Source organism: Poecilia mexicana, unplaced genomic scaffold (genome assembly GCF_051168715.1).
Source record: "Poecilia mexicana isolate PSO_F unplaced genomic scaffold, ASM5116871v1 scaffold_19, whole genome shotgun sequence".
Lineage (NCBI taxonomy): Eukaryota > Metazoa > Chordata > Actinopteri > Cyprinodontiformes > Poeciliidae > Poecilia > Poecilia mexicana.
Window position 1 is genome coordinate 5,709,669 of NW_028263388.1, and position 13,430 is coordinate 5,723,098.

Consider the following 13,430-nt stretch of genomic DNA (forward strand, 5'->3'; position numbering starts at 1 on the left):
ATATGCAGCCATATTCAGAGACAGAGAGTAAACGAGGAAGCTGCCGGCTCATCAGTATTACCATCATTAGGGATGTGCCGATCAGGTTTTTTCCTGCCGATACCGATACCGATCACCCATGAGGGCCGATACACCGATACCGATCACCGATACCGATCACATAATTATTTATTTATTTATTTATTTTTATCATAAACACTACCGGTTACATTATGTGGAAAAAGGAACCATGAATTCACCTTAATTTAGACAAAAACTTGTTTTTAATAACTTTTTTCAAGAAGAAAACTAAACAAAACAGGCTAAATAACACAAAGAGCCAAAATAAAACCTCTCAACATTGCCAAAAAAATTCAAGTATAAAACTTAACATTGAAAGGCAAAAACAGGTTCCATTACAATAAACAATCCAGAGTTACTGAATGAAAACTTCCTGATAGCATGGCGGCTAGCTGATTACTGCTAGCTCTGATTGGCTGTTTCTGACTGAGCGGAATAATTATGCAGAACAGGGAGGAGATCGATTATTTTTTTTAGAGATTATCTGTCTCATGTTAGGACAGTGAAAGTTTTAAAACGTATGTTAAATTTATTTTTTTAGGTTAGATGCTGCAGCTTTAAACAGATTCGGTGTGAGAGTCACTACCAAGTGGAGTAGAAGCGGCGCTCCGTCTGTGAAATATTACTACCTGTAGCGTAGCAGCGGTTCAACAGCGAGAGCAAAACCAGCGTCTTACATCGCAGCTCGAAGATTTAAATAATTTTCCAGGTTATTTGTTTAGCCTTCTGACCGTCATGCTAATCTGGGTGAGTGTTTGTAGCTGTGCGCTGCTTTACCTGCCATCTGATCCTCCGTATGTCTTTTTTACTGCAGTGAGCCTCGATGTAGCCAAACTCCGTCAAGTATGGCATTGTTTTTATGCCATATTAGATTGGTTGTGTTGATGCATTTTGACCTGCTTCACCCCACGTGCTTCAATTTTCCGCCGCAACACGCAAACTTCCCCATTCACTCAGTGCGTTATAGTTCCACATCGCTTAGGATTTGTTGCTGTGCGTTTGCGCAGAGTGAAGGAAAAAGGAGACCAGCTGCACAGGCAGGCTGCGAAATGAGATGATCGGTATCGGCAACAAGAGCCAATGATCGCCGATCACCGATCATGCACTTTTTCACGAAAATCGGCCCGATTATGATCGGTGACCGATCGATCGGCACACCTCTAACCATCATACATCAATCCACTGGTTTCCCCTTCTGCTGTCGACAGAAGAATGTTCAAAAAAAGGACTCTGACTTTGGTTTCCAGCTTTACATGAAATAAAAGGAACAGAACATGTATGTTTATGAAGAGCCATGTGTCTGATATAAATGTTGGTAATGCATTTAAGCCTGTTTGGTCTCACAGTGTTCACTGCCGTCTTTGTGACGGCTGCTTTTAACAAATAGCACTCTGAAGATTAAAATCTAAACGGCTTGTGTCCAGAATGTGTGGGGTCTGCAGAGATCATTACAAGTCCTGCATTTTGAAATTTTTTTTTCTGTTTTATTTCCTCAGATCATCGGCCTGTTAAACGTCTTCACGCCTCAGAAGACACTGGAGGAGTTCCAAGATGTGTGAGTGTTGATGTCCCTCTGGTTGTGAAGTTTGAGTTATTGGTTGGACTCAGGGCTGCAACTAACCATTATTTTAGCTATCAATTATTTGCTCAGTTGTTCAGAAGATTAATCAATTAATCGGATAAAACAATATAAACAAAGGTGGGTTTTTTTTTCCATCTTAAATGCAAAATGTTTATGTATTTTTGTACAGTTTTGGCTAAATTACAACTCTGAGTCAGTTTATTGAACAAATGTCCTTATTTTCTAGTTTGTATATCATTAATCGATTACTATTATTAACTGGATGGCTATTTCAATAACCCGTTAATCACAATGAATATAAATAACACAATTAATCGTTTCAGCCCTACATTGTATGATGCTAATAATCTCCCTCCAGTCTCCAAGGCAACACGTAGCATTAACAAAGTTCTGATAAAGATAACCGACTGAACCAGAGCCCAGTTTAGAGCTCAGGCAAACCTGAAAATGATGTCAATTTTTACTGATTCTCTGGGAGTTGTGGATACGCTGACAAAACTCGGATGAAATGGATTTCAGGACAGCAGTTCTTCTCTTTAGCTCAAAGTGGAAGTCCTTGTTTTATGGAAACTGCTTGTTGTCATTTTTCCTTTCAGTCTCGAGTTTTTATCTAATATATATTAGAATGTAATCATCATAGTAATTGAGGGAATTGGGATTAGAATGGTTGTAAAAAAAAAAAAAAAAAAAAAGTTATAAAATGTTCCTGCTTTGAAGTTTAAAGTGTTTAAACTGGGTTCGCCTCAACAAAATATGCCTGTAGTAAGTTTTTAAATTTCCAAAAACTGGAGTATATCTCAGTACTACATTTCAGTAGGTCACATTAGATTACATAAATAACAAATGATTATTGTTTTATGAAGTATGATGAGCACTCCCATGATTAATGGAACACAAAGAGTGTGTGTGTGTGTGTGTGTGTGCGTGCGTGTGTGTAATAGAGGGTTCGGCTGTGTGTTTCTATGCGGCTCCGTCTGCCTGATTGGAGCTAAAAAGGAAAGTGGACAAATCACGGCCGGAGGGCTTCCAGACTCAGTCAGCAATAGAGGATGAGAGGAGAGGAGACTCCATTTGGTTTGTTTGTTTACATGAACACACACGTGCATCACAGGAGCCGTGACTGGATGTTGTTGAAATTTGTGAAGACGTGTGTGGGACTGGCATTTGTTCTCCATTTTTAGACGATCATATTTCCAGCTTCTGCCTAATAACCACATGGGCTGCAGAGTGGCATCAAAGCAGGACTAGTTCATGTAGTGCAGCCTGGTTTAGGCCAACATGTGAAGGTTATGCTGCAGTGCCTCCTTTGTGAGGATCCATGGTAACAGGAGTTGTTTCTCTGCAGGTATCTAGTGATGGAGCTGATGGACGCCAACCTGTGTCAAGTGATTCAGATGGAGCTGGACCACGAGAGGCTGTCCTACCTGCTCTACCAGATGCTGTGTGGGATTAAACACCTCCATGCTGCAGGCATCATACACAGGGTGGGTCCTGCTGACACATCATGTGTTGGGCAGCTGTCACTGTCTGTCAGGAGCCGATACTATACGTCACTATCCATCATTATTTATCACGATCCATTACTATGCATCTGTATTCATCGTTACCTGTTGCTATTCTTCACTATCCATTGCTATCTGTCTCTGTTACCATGCGTTGCTATTGTGTGCTATTTTTCCGATATGCGTCGCTATCCATTTGTTATCCATCTATCCCTACCCCCTTTTTGATTAATGATTTAAAATTGTTAATTTTCTGTCATTTTCAGCCTGAAAATGTCCTCATTTCTGTAATAAATATGTAGGAACTCTCAAGTGACTCAAACCGATACAGAATATTTGACTTCCTGTAATGAATCAAAATCCATCAGCTCGATCAGGTTTTAATGATCTGTTATGTTTTTGTGTTTTCGGTGCAGGACCTGAAGCCCAGCAACATTGTAGTAAAGTCTGACTGCACACTGAAGATCCTGGACTTTGGCCTGGCCAGGACCGCTGCCACCGGCCTCCTTATGACGCCCTACGTAGTGACCCGCTACTACCGCGCCCCCGAGGTCATCCTGGGCATGGGTTACCAGGCCAACGGTGAGTGATGGAGAAGGCGGGGAACAGCTGGTCAGGGACTGGGCCGCTGCATGTCCCTAATCCCCCCCTCCCTCCTGCTGAGGTGTTTCAGCGGCACTTCCCAAACACACACACACACACTGTTTTGGTAAAGGTTACACTCGGAGGGGAAGTTGGCATGTGGGGCATCCTTGCTTTGTGGGGTGAACTTCCTGTGTGAAGACTCTGGTGGTGGCAGCAGTGCTTCAGCATGTGTTTGATGTTTTATTCAAAAGTTTCTGGTTTTGAGCTTAATAAGGCCTGGCTAAAAGCTGCCATTATGAAAAACAGGCTCCTGTGCATGACTCAGCAGTTTCTCCTTCAGACCTGGATAAAGATCACAAACACAACCTTCTAGTTTGTTTGTTTTAGTCCAACACAAAGTGAAAGAAAAGGATTTGTGGTTTTCAAAATCTTTTAATAGAAATCGGAAAAAGTGTGACCTGCGTCTGTAGTCGGTTCTCTTCACTCTGATGTCTTAAAATGAAATCCAGCTATTTTTTAGGTTGTTTTGAGACTGATGGTTTTGGTATTTCTTATTCTGAAATGGCCCAGTCAAAGTCCACACTTTAGCACACACACTGATACTCTGTCCACACTGATTGAGCTGGAGCTTTTCTTGCACAGCGGTGTGGTCATAAACATCAGAAACATGTAAAACAGCCACTTCATCCGAGCCACTTCTACAAACTATTTACTCATTACTGTTTGGGAAAAGTCCAAATTTTACTTCTAAAAAGTGTTGAAAACCACGTTTCATTTTTCTTCTCCTTTGTGGCAAAATACAAAACGATGAATTGACGTGAACACTTTTTTTTTTTTCTTTTTTGCCAGAATCTACTCCACTAAAATCAGGGCCAGAATTAGTTTACAGTGTTTATCTGTGAGGCAAGTGTAACAGCCTGGCAGGAATGACAGGTTTCCATTTTTTCCTCCTAATCAAAATGGCGTCTTCCTGAAAGCAAGGTCTGGTGTTGATAGTCCACAGATATGGTAGCCAGTGAGCAGAGCGTAATAATAACCACTAGGTGAGTTTTTGGTGATTAAGGCTTGATAATCCTGCAGTATTTTTGAGGTGTTGAACAGTAAATCGCTGGCCCTAATTCTTCCTGCTGACCTGTTGCATCTGTGGCTCCCCTTCTCTTCTCCCTCCTTCAACGCTGCGCTCATGTAGTGGATATTTGGGCTGTGGGCTGCATTATGGCAGAAATGGTTCGCCACAAAATCCTTTTTCCTGGAAGGGATTGTATCCTTGAGCTGCTTGACAGAACGTTTGCACAAAGTCTTTCATGTTAACTTTTTCTCCTGTCAAATGCAACTATTAAAATTCAATTTCTTTGAATTAAAAAAAAAATATATATATATTTTTACCCCGTCCCTGTGGCAGTGTGACTTGCTACCACCCACCTGCTGTCTCTGCAGATACACAGACGACTCTATCCGCTCGAGCAGCAACATTGTCGCTAGCGGCGCTGTGACTGTCACATGAAAGACCCCAACGGAATTTTAATAGTTTGCTTTTCAACAGAGGAGAAGTCAAAATACCATAAATTAGCCTTATTTATCCTCCTGCTGCTGCTGTTTTTTATAGCTCCCTCAGTAAAGAAATGTCTCTTTATTTGGTTATGTTTGCATGAAATTAAATTGTAAGTATCTGCAGTGGGGTGCAGTGAGGATATAGAAGCTGTATTGATGCACAGAAACGAGAGTCAGAGTCTCACATTTAAGGGATTGTTCAACATCAAAACAATCTCTTAAATTCGACTTATTAAAAAGGAGTCAAATTCAGTAACACAAATTTGGGTGCATTGATAAATCAGCAATGATAATAAAGGGCTTTGGCTAGGGATGCACTGATTGCAGTTTACTGACAGACTTTTTTTTTTCTCTTTAATGTGAGATTTTCTTGTGCTAAATATAAGGACACATTTGCTAAGTTAGCTGTGACTACGGCTACGTTCACACAGCAGGTTTTGATGCGCAATTCCGATTTTTAACGTAGATTAAGATCAGCCGATGCTAGCATGAGAAGCCGATCTTATCCAGCATCACAATGTCTGAAAATCGGACCATCGGATAATCGGTCCCCTTTCACTCTGCTGTGAGAGAAGACTGACTATCATTCACTTCTACATGTACACGGTTAGCAATAAGCTAGGTTCACACAGCTGGCAAACTTGGCCCAAATCTGTATTTTTTGCCCACATACACACATACCCGACTTTTTCACAGCAGTCTTTTTACCCCCCCCAAAAAGTCAGATTTGAGCCACTTCCATATGTGGTATTAATTCAGTGACGCATCTGATTGTTTTCAAAGCGTCTGCAGTCTGAACAATCACGCTGCATTTTATCCGACTTTTACATTATTGACGTGAAACAACGTGAGTCATAATTCTGCACCAGAAGACGTAAACAGTGGCTGAAAATGAAAGTTATAAACTATAAAATACGTTTGCAGAAGTCCCACCGCTGTTAGTCCCGACTACGCATCTAGAGAAGAAGTTGTAGTTGACGCTCCACAAATGGTCATTGCTATTAGTTATCCTTAATTTTAATATCTTCCTTTATGCTTTTGAGCTTGTGATGATGCTGTTGACTAATTTTGCTGAATAAACTTTGAAACTGACCCATAGTCGGATGTGTCCGTTATTATTTCCAGAATCAGTGCGCTGCTGTATGACATCTATTTGGAATCTCTTTAGGTTTCTAAACCATTCACAAAAATGTGACTGCTGTCGCATTTAATTAGTAGTCTGAACAACCAAAGAAGCAGATTTCAGCTTTTAAAAATAAATTCTAATTGAGCATCAAGATTTGCTGTGCGAGCGTCGCTATAGTAACCCACACTGTTGCCAACTCTGTTGATATATTTAGCAACTTTTCAGACAAGAAAAATCTTTGGCTTTGGCAAATCTTTTTCTTTTTTTTTTTTTTAAACCGGTGATCGGTCAGAGAACTACAATTGGTGACCCTCTAACAAAACCCCTTTAAAACGCACTATTAATCTGTTTCAGTAGATGAAGCTTTGTGGGACCCTGACCTCGACCAGAATGCACTGAACCGCATGAAATCATTCCGTTGTCACGCCACCTCATGTCCATCATGAGTTTTACTTCTGATTTTTCCCCCCATTTTGTTTTTATTGTTGTCCTGTTTGCTTTCTTTTTTGGTTTGCATGCTAATTTGGTGGTTGTCATTTCATTTTTCAGTTGATGTCTGGTCTGTTGGATGCATCATGGCTGAAATGGTCCGAGGTAGTGTGTTGTTTCCAGGCACTGATCGTATCCTTAAGTTAAACCTCCATCCAACTGCTCCCCTTCCCCCCACCCCCACCTCACTGTAATCTGAATACTCAGTTTCTGTGTTTGTCTGACATCTTTGCACACAAAACGAGACCTTCAGGTTTTCTCCACATTAAATGGCCGATAAAGTTCAGCAACTTCCAATGCTGTGTTGAGGTTGGAGAGACGTTTCCTCCTGTTCAGAATGCCAACATTTCCAGGTGTTTCAGCATAGTTTTCCAGCGTGAAAATTCAAAAATAGTCAATTTTATTTTTTTCAGTAAACTAATTTTATGATCTCAAAGAAAGATGTCCAGGTCTAAAGAAACTTTTCAGCATCGGCTGATTTTCTGCTATGACATTCTTGCCATAAAAATTACTTGCATGTTCCTCTTATTATTCTTCGAGTTACACAACTTTTATAAAAGGATGTAACCTATCTTAAAAGTGTTATCTAGCTCAAAGTCTCAGTCGATTTTAAAAGTTTACCCACCCCTCATACCAGATTTTTGTCATGTTGAAAAAAGAAATTTAGGCCACAATTAATGATTTCAGAACTTTTTCAACCTTTATTGTGATGTAAAACCTGTAAAATTCAGTGGAAAACAAACCAAAATGTTCTGCAAAAAAAGAGAATAAATAAATGACTGCGTAAGTATGGACACCCTCCTATAACAGTGACTTTAACTGGAATTAACCAGGGGGGAGGGTGAGACGAGCAGCGCCACATGGAGGATGATTCACAGCACTAAGACCCGCCTCCTGGCTCTGATTGGCTGTTTCTTGTTAGCATTGGAAACAACCAATCCTGCGCTAACTACTATGATATAATAATAATAATGAGATTATTATCCAATTATACTGTCACGACATAATGACAGTTTCAACAAATATGTAAAACAATTTTTTTTAATTAGAGTTGCATACTGCAGCTTTAAGGATGCACACATTTGTGCAATCACATTAATTTAGGTCTTTTACTTTGTAGGTTGAAAAAGTTCAGAAGTGATATTTACCAGTTGTTTCATTTTTTATACACTTATAATTCTTCAAGTTATGTTCATATGCATTTCATAAAACAAACTAAGTATAGAAAAAATTATTTAATTCGGAAAAATAATCATTATCAGAGCTTTAATGTATTATTTTTTGACCACAGAAAAGTCAACTGTTGTAATGGAATATTAAGCCACAGACATGTTCCTCATTGTCTTATCTTTAGTCACCTTTATGCATATAATCCTGTCCTTTGTGTTTATTGTGAAGGTGGAACAAAGATGTCAACAAGCATTTAGTTGTGTTGTGTGTTACATCTGTATTTATGTGGTGTTTTTTTTTCTTCTCCTTACAAACAAAAACCTAATTCTTATATTTCAGCCTCTGGGTTAGTTAAAGGTGAGCAACTGAAACTTCAGCTGACATGTAAAACAATCAGTAGCGGTCATTAGAATTCATTTGGTAAGTAGATCCTCTCAATGAGGCTGACTGGAAAACATCCATCTTCAGAAAAATGTGTTTTCCTCTTCATCTACGACCATGATCGCAGATCCTTCCCTGTAGTTTTCTTAATATCGTTCACGCAAGATATTGACCAGTGGAACAAGGTGATCGAGCAGCTGGGGACGCCGTCTCAGGAGTTCCTCATGAAGCTCAACCAGTCGGTGAGGACCTACGTGGAGAACCGGCCGCGTTACGCCGGCTACAGCTTTGAGAAGCTCTTCCCTGATGTCCTGTTCCCTGCTGACTCTGAACACAACAAGCTGAAAGGTGAGCGCCAACTGGTCTTCCTTTGGTTCCCAGTCTGTTAAAAAGCTGGTTTGAAGGTTTACATGAACTTACAAAAATATTTTCGGGTGTTTTTCTTTTTGTAAGACATTTCTAACCTGTCAGGTAAGGGTAACTAGGTTAAAAATGGCTGCTTCATCTGTAAGCTACTTGATCAAGAAGACATTGGAATCTAACCTGGAGGAACTTTAACTACACTGCAACTTTTTAATTCCAGCTACTTAAAAACTCTTGTACTCCTTCATCTTTTTCTGAAATAAGCCTTTTCCCTTTTTTGCTCATTTTTATGTAGCTGTTTTTTATTTCTCAGCTGTCACTCCCTGCTTCGTCTCCCACCACCTCCGACATCCGGTTCCAGCTGGAAATGAATCACACTTACAAACGACAAACCCACTCAGCTGGAACAGATTACATATCTAACCTGATTTTTTCTTTTTTTTTCTTTTTCTCGTTCCTCTCAGCGAGCCAAGCCAGGGACCTTCTATCCAAAATGCTGGTAATAGATGCTTCCAAGCGGATCTCTGTGGACGAGGCTCTCCAGCACCCTTACATTAACGTGTGGTACGATCCGACTGAAGTGGAGGCAGTAAGTACTTCAGGTCAAACCAAAGATGCGTTAGAAACAACGAGTCACGATGGACTTATCGCTCAAAGCCACAGAACCTACCTTATTTGTGCTTATTTAGAAAATACATCAATAGCAAGTCATAGCAGTCATCATATTTAAATCTTTGGGATAATTAGATATAACTCTCGATACGTACTATGAAAGTATTGTTGGAGAAGCTCTTTTTATAGTTTCCTACATCAAGAGTGTCCAATCACACTTAAAAAGTCTTAAAATGTCTGAAATTGATTAATAAAAAGGTAAGTTGGCCTTAAATTTGTTAATCACAAATCTTAAACTTTGTGATGGCAGCACTGTTAATATCTATGTAAATCTATGCAGTTTTTATTATTGAGTTGAACGCAGACAACTTTATTGCATTCCTGTTACTTGAGGCAATTGAGGCTAACGGTAATTAGCAAGCAACTGCAAATTTATCTGCATTTAGCTGGACGGTGTTCGTTTTCTTCACCATTGTATCACTGTTGTTGCCAACCCATATGATGCTACATTTATTAAGACTATAGAGAGCCATATGCAGTGTGATGAGCATAAAACTACTGCCAAGAGCCACAAACAAACCCCAGAAATGTCAGTTTTGCTCCCTTGGTGGCTAATGCAGAATAGAAAGCCACACATGCAGCTATGATGACAAGTAAAGAAAGATATTTAAAGGAACAGTGCATTCCACCCTGTAACATAACCACTATGTTACAAGTCTTGATGCACTTAAATTGAATTCATAATGGTCTTGAATTTGAGCTGGTGAAGCCTGCAGAAACCCTGTAGACTCAAGTTCTACAGTCTTGACTAGAAATAGACGTTTGTGCTGCAAAGTTCAGCCTTTGAATTCAGTGACGAACACAAGAAGTTTCTTTAGAAACACAATGACTCATCCGACACATCATGATTTATGACTGTAATCAGGCAGATTGGCATATGGAGCAAATGGCTGCTTTCATTCGTCTCCTGTGTCACGAACACTGAACATTTAGATTTGACAAGTGCATTTCTACACACACTGCGATGTGGCGCCTCATTATCACATCAGCTCTCAGGCCGTCTCTGGATGGAGAAGACGGGTCGTTTCTGGTCTGTGCAAACAAACTTTAACTTGTGGATGAGAGGCAACTGGGTTGGATGAACGTGTGAATCCATTAAGGCAAAAAAAGATCAACAATGTGTACAAAGCATAAAATGAAAACTGAGACCTACTTGTTTTGAATACACAATATTGTAGGTTTTTTGTTTTACCCTAAATATTTACAGTTCTCTGGAAATCTATTCACACCCCCTTGACCTTTTCTATTTTTTAGAAGCATAAAGTTGATTGTGAGAACCAAAATTGCAACATTTATTGCGTTTTCACTCTGTGCAGCTCATTTCAATGCAATCTCCTCCGTCACGAAATGTAATCAAAAATGGAGTGTCAGATTTTAGCAGTTGTAGGATTTCTCTACCACCACATTTTTGAACCAAACATGTTGGAAAAATGTGTTCACCTCCTCACCTGTGGGGGCGCTGAACCAAGAACTACTTAAGTAAACAACATAAAAACCTCTGAAGAAGACACAAAACACAACTACTTTCTTCACGAAATGGAAACAAAGAGTGCTGTCAGATTTCAGAGGTTGCAGGATTTCTCTTTTGTCTTTGATAAAAGACCACAATCTATTTCTCTTGCTAGCTCTAGACACTTGTTTGTTTTGGTTATATTTACCCAGAATGCCCTGTGCTGTAGTCAGCTTCTTGCTTTTGAAGCGTTCTCTGTTTTGCCTAAAAACCTTTAACTGGGCTCAGTTGAAGTGAACTCTGGTACGGTTTGAATTCATATGTGAACACCATGTAGACCAGAGACCGCTCCAAAAGCAGGAAGCTGAGTATTGTGCAGGGCATTATGGGTAAATACAACTAAACAAATGCACAAGTGTAGCGCTAACAAGAGAAATCACTGTTTTTTACCAAAGACGAAAGAAAAATCCTGACGGCTCTCCATTTTTGTTTCCATTTTGTGAAGAAGGATGTTGCGCTCAGTGTCTTCTTCAGAGTTTCATGTCGTTTCTACTCAGTGTTTTTTGTTGTAGCGCCACCACAGGTAAGGAGGTAAAGGGTTTGAATCAAAAATGTCACAAATGTTGCAACTTTGGTCTCCAGTCGAACAGAGTCTACTGTCCGGTGTGAAAACACCCTAAGAAAACAATCGGTGATGAAGATGTTGAGCACTTTAAGGCAAAGTTAGGGTCATAACACAATATCCAAAGTTTTGGACATTTCATCCACCCAATCCAATATTATAAAATAGAAACATCCACAAACCATGAAAATTCAAGGTGTGCATTAGGATTAGACGTAACCACATGAAGCGCACACTGCAGACATCCAGACTATCTGCCTTGATATTGTTCATTCACTCTGAAATACACAATGAATGTTTCTGCTTCCCGTTGCTTGTTGTTGAGGAGAAACATTCAACAGGCAGACTAAAGCATCCGACTGTGTGTCTGTGTCTCTGCTTTGTTTTAAAGCCGCCGCCCGCCATCACAGACAAGCAGCTGGATGAGCGGGAGCACACAGTGGAGGAGTGGAAAGGTAAAGGAGAAGCTCTCGTCTTTTTTTCACACGCCGTGAACAGCCGACACGTCACGTCGTCTAACCCAGAAATCAGACATTTCCTGATGTTGTGGTGGAATTCAGTGATGTGGAAACATCAGAGTGACGCATGCAAGTTTAAAATGAGCCTGAAACATCAGTGACAGAAACATTTATGGTCTTTTATTTTGGGATCATTTCACAGTAATTTGAGAGGCAAACATTCATTTTCTGAATAATTTTAGATGAATCCAACCTGGAGAATGTTGCAGCACATTTAATAAATATCAGTTTGTACTCTCAATACTCTGCACCAATATGACTGTCATTTAGTTAATGGATGCCCCTTGTGGCTGCATGATGGATAGTTTCTGTTGCCTAGCAGCAAGAAGGTCAGGAGTTTGAATCCGGGACTGGAGTTTTTCTGCTTAGACAACAGATGGATTGATGGATGCTCCTTGCCTGCCTGACTCTACAAGTTTTTCCACTTTTTATATTTCATTTTTTATCATGTGGAAAATTCTGTGGAAAAAAAGGTCTTGTAGATTTATCACATCCAACATGATTTTTTTATCTACTTCTGCACTAGTTTTGTCTTGTTTTTCTCAGGATTGTGTAAAACACAAAATGTTCCATAAAAATGTCACATCTGTCGTTTTACAAACAGGTAATCCACTTTTTTTCTACAGTAAATCCTTAAAAGTTTATTTTCAAAGTAACCAAAGTCTTTACATAACAAGAGACTACATTTAGATCACCAAAATGTGATTGTTTCCTTTCTCCTCCTGTTACATTTTGAACTGAATGAACCAAAGAGCAGCTGAATGCAGAAGCATGTATTGTTCTATTTGTGCAGAGTTGATATATAAAGAAGTGCTGGACTGGGAGGAAAGGACGAAGAATGGCGTCATCAGGGGACAGCCTGCGTCTATAGGTTGGTGGAGTTTTATTGTGTTTCTTTTTTATTCAAACTTTTATGCCTATAATCTTTCATTTATAGGAGCAGGCATGTTATTAAATACTAAATATGTAGTAACAGTCCACAACCAAAAGTCCCTGATTGTTAATATGGCCTAGAAGGGTCAATAAAATTCAAAAGTTAAAATGCAAGTTATGCTAAACTTTCTAGCATAACTTGTTGCTTTTACATTCTGTTGACCACTCTGGGCCACCGTAGATTCTGCATTTATGACCTGTAATAAATGCCTGTAAGAGAACTACAGAAAAACTGTCACCTAAGATATTTACCACAAAACAACCAGCATTTTATTATTAGTTGTGTTTTGTATTGACTGTAACTGTTTTTGGCATCTAATGTCAGATAATGGGGACAAATAGTTCATTTAACCATTAATTAGCCTTTTATTTGACAAATCTTTAAAAGCTGACCATTAGAAATCGGATGAAACATAATTGGGACTC

At 39.5% G+C, this 13,430-nt stretch overlaps 1 protein-coding gene across 2 annotated transcripts in view; it reads left to right on the forward strand.

The window, feature by feature from the left end:
- The window catches only part of mapk8b (mitogen-activated protein kinase 8b), a 31,521-nt gene that overhangs the window by 11,833 nt on the left and 6,258 nt on the right, over positions 1-13,430 (forward strand). For both annotated transcript variants that reach the window (XM_014997973.2, XM_014997975.2), the window contains exons 4-11: positions 1,557-1,615; positions 2,988-3,126; positions 3,561-3,726; positions 6,956-7,027; positions 8,612-8,794; positions 9,274-9,398; positions 11,945-12,008; positions 12,865-12,942. In XM_014997973.2, coding sequence (XP_014853459.2) covers positions 1,557-1,615; positions 2,988-3,126; positions 3,561-3,726; positions 6,956-7,027; positions 8,612-8,794; positions 9,274-9,398; positions 11,945-12,008; positions 12,865-12,942 — 886 coding nt within the window. The remainder of the gene's footprint in view (positions 1-1,556; positions 1,616-2,987; positions 3,127-3,560; positions 3,727-6,955; positions 7,028-8,611; positions 8,795-9,273; positions 9,399-11,944; positions 12,009-12,864; positions 12,943-13,430) is intronic.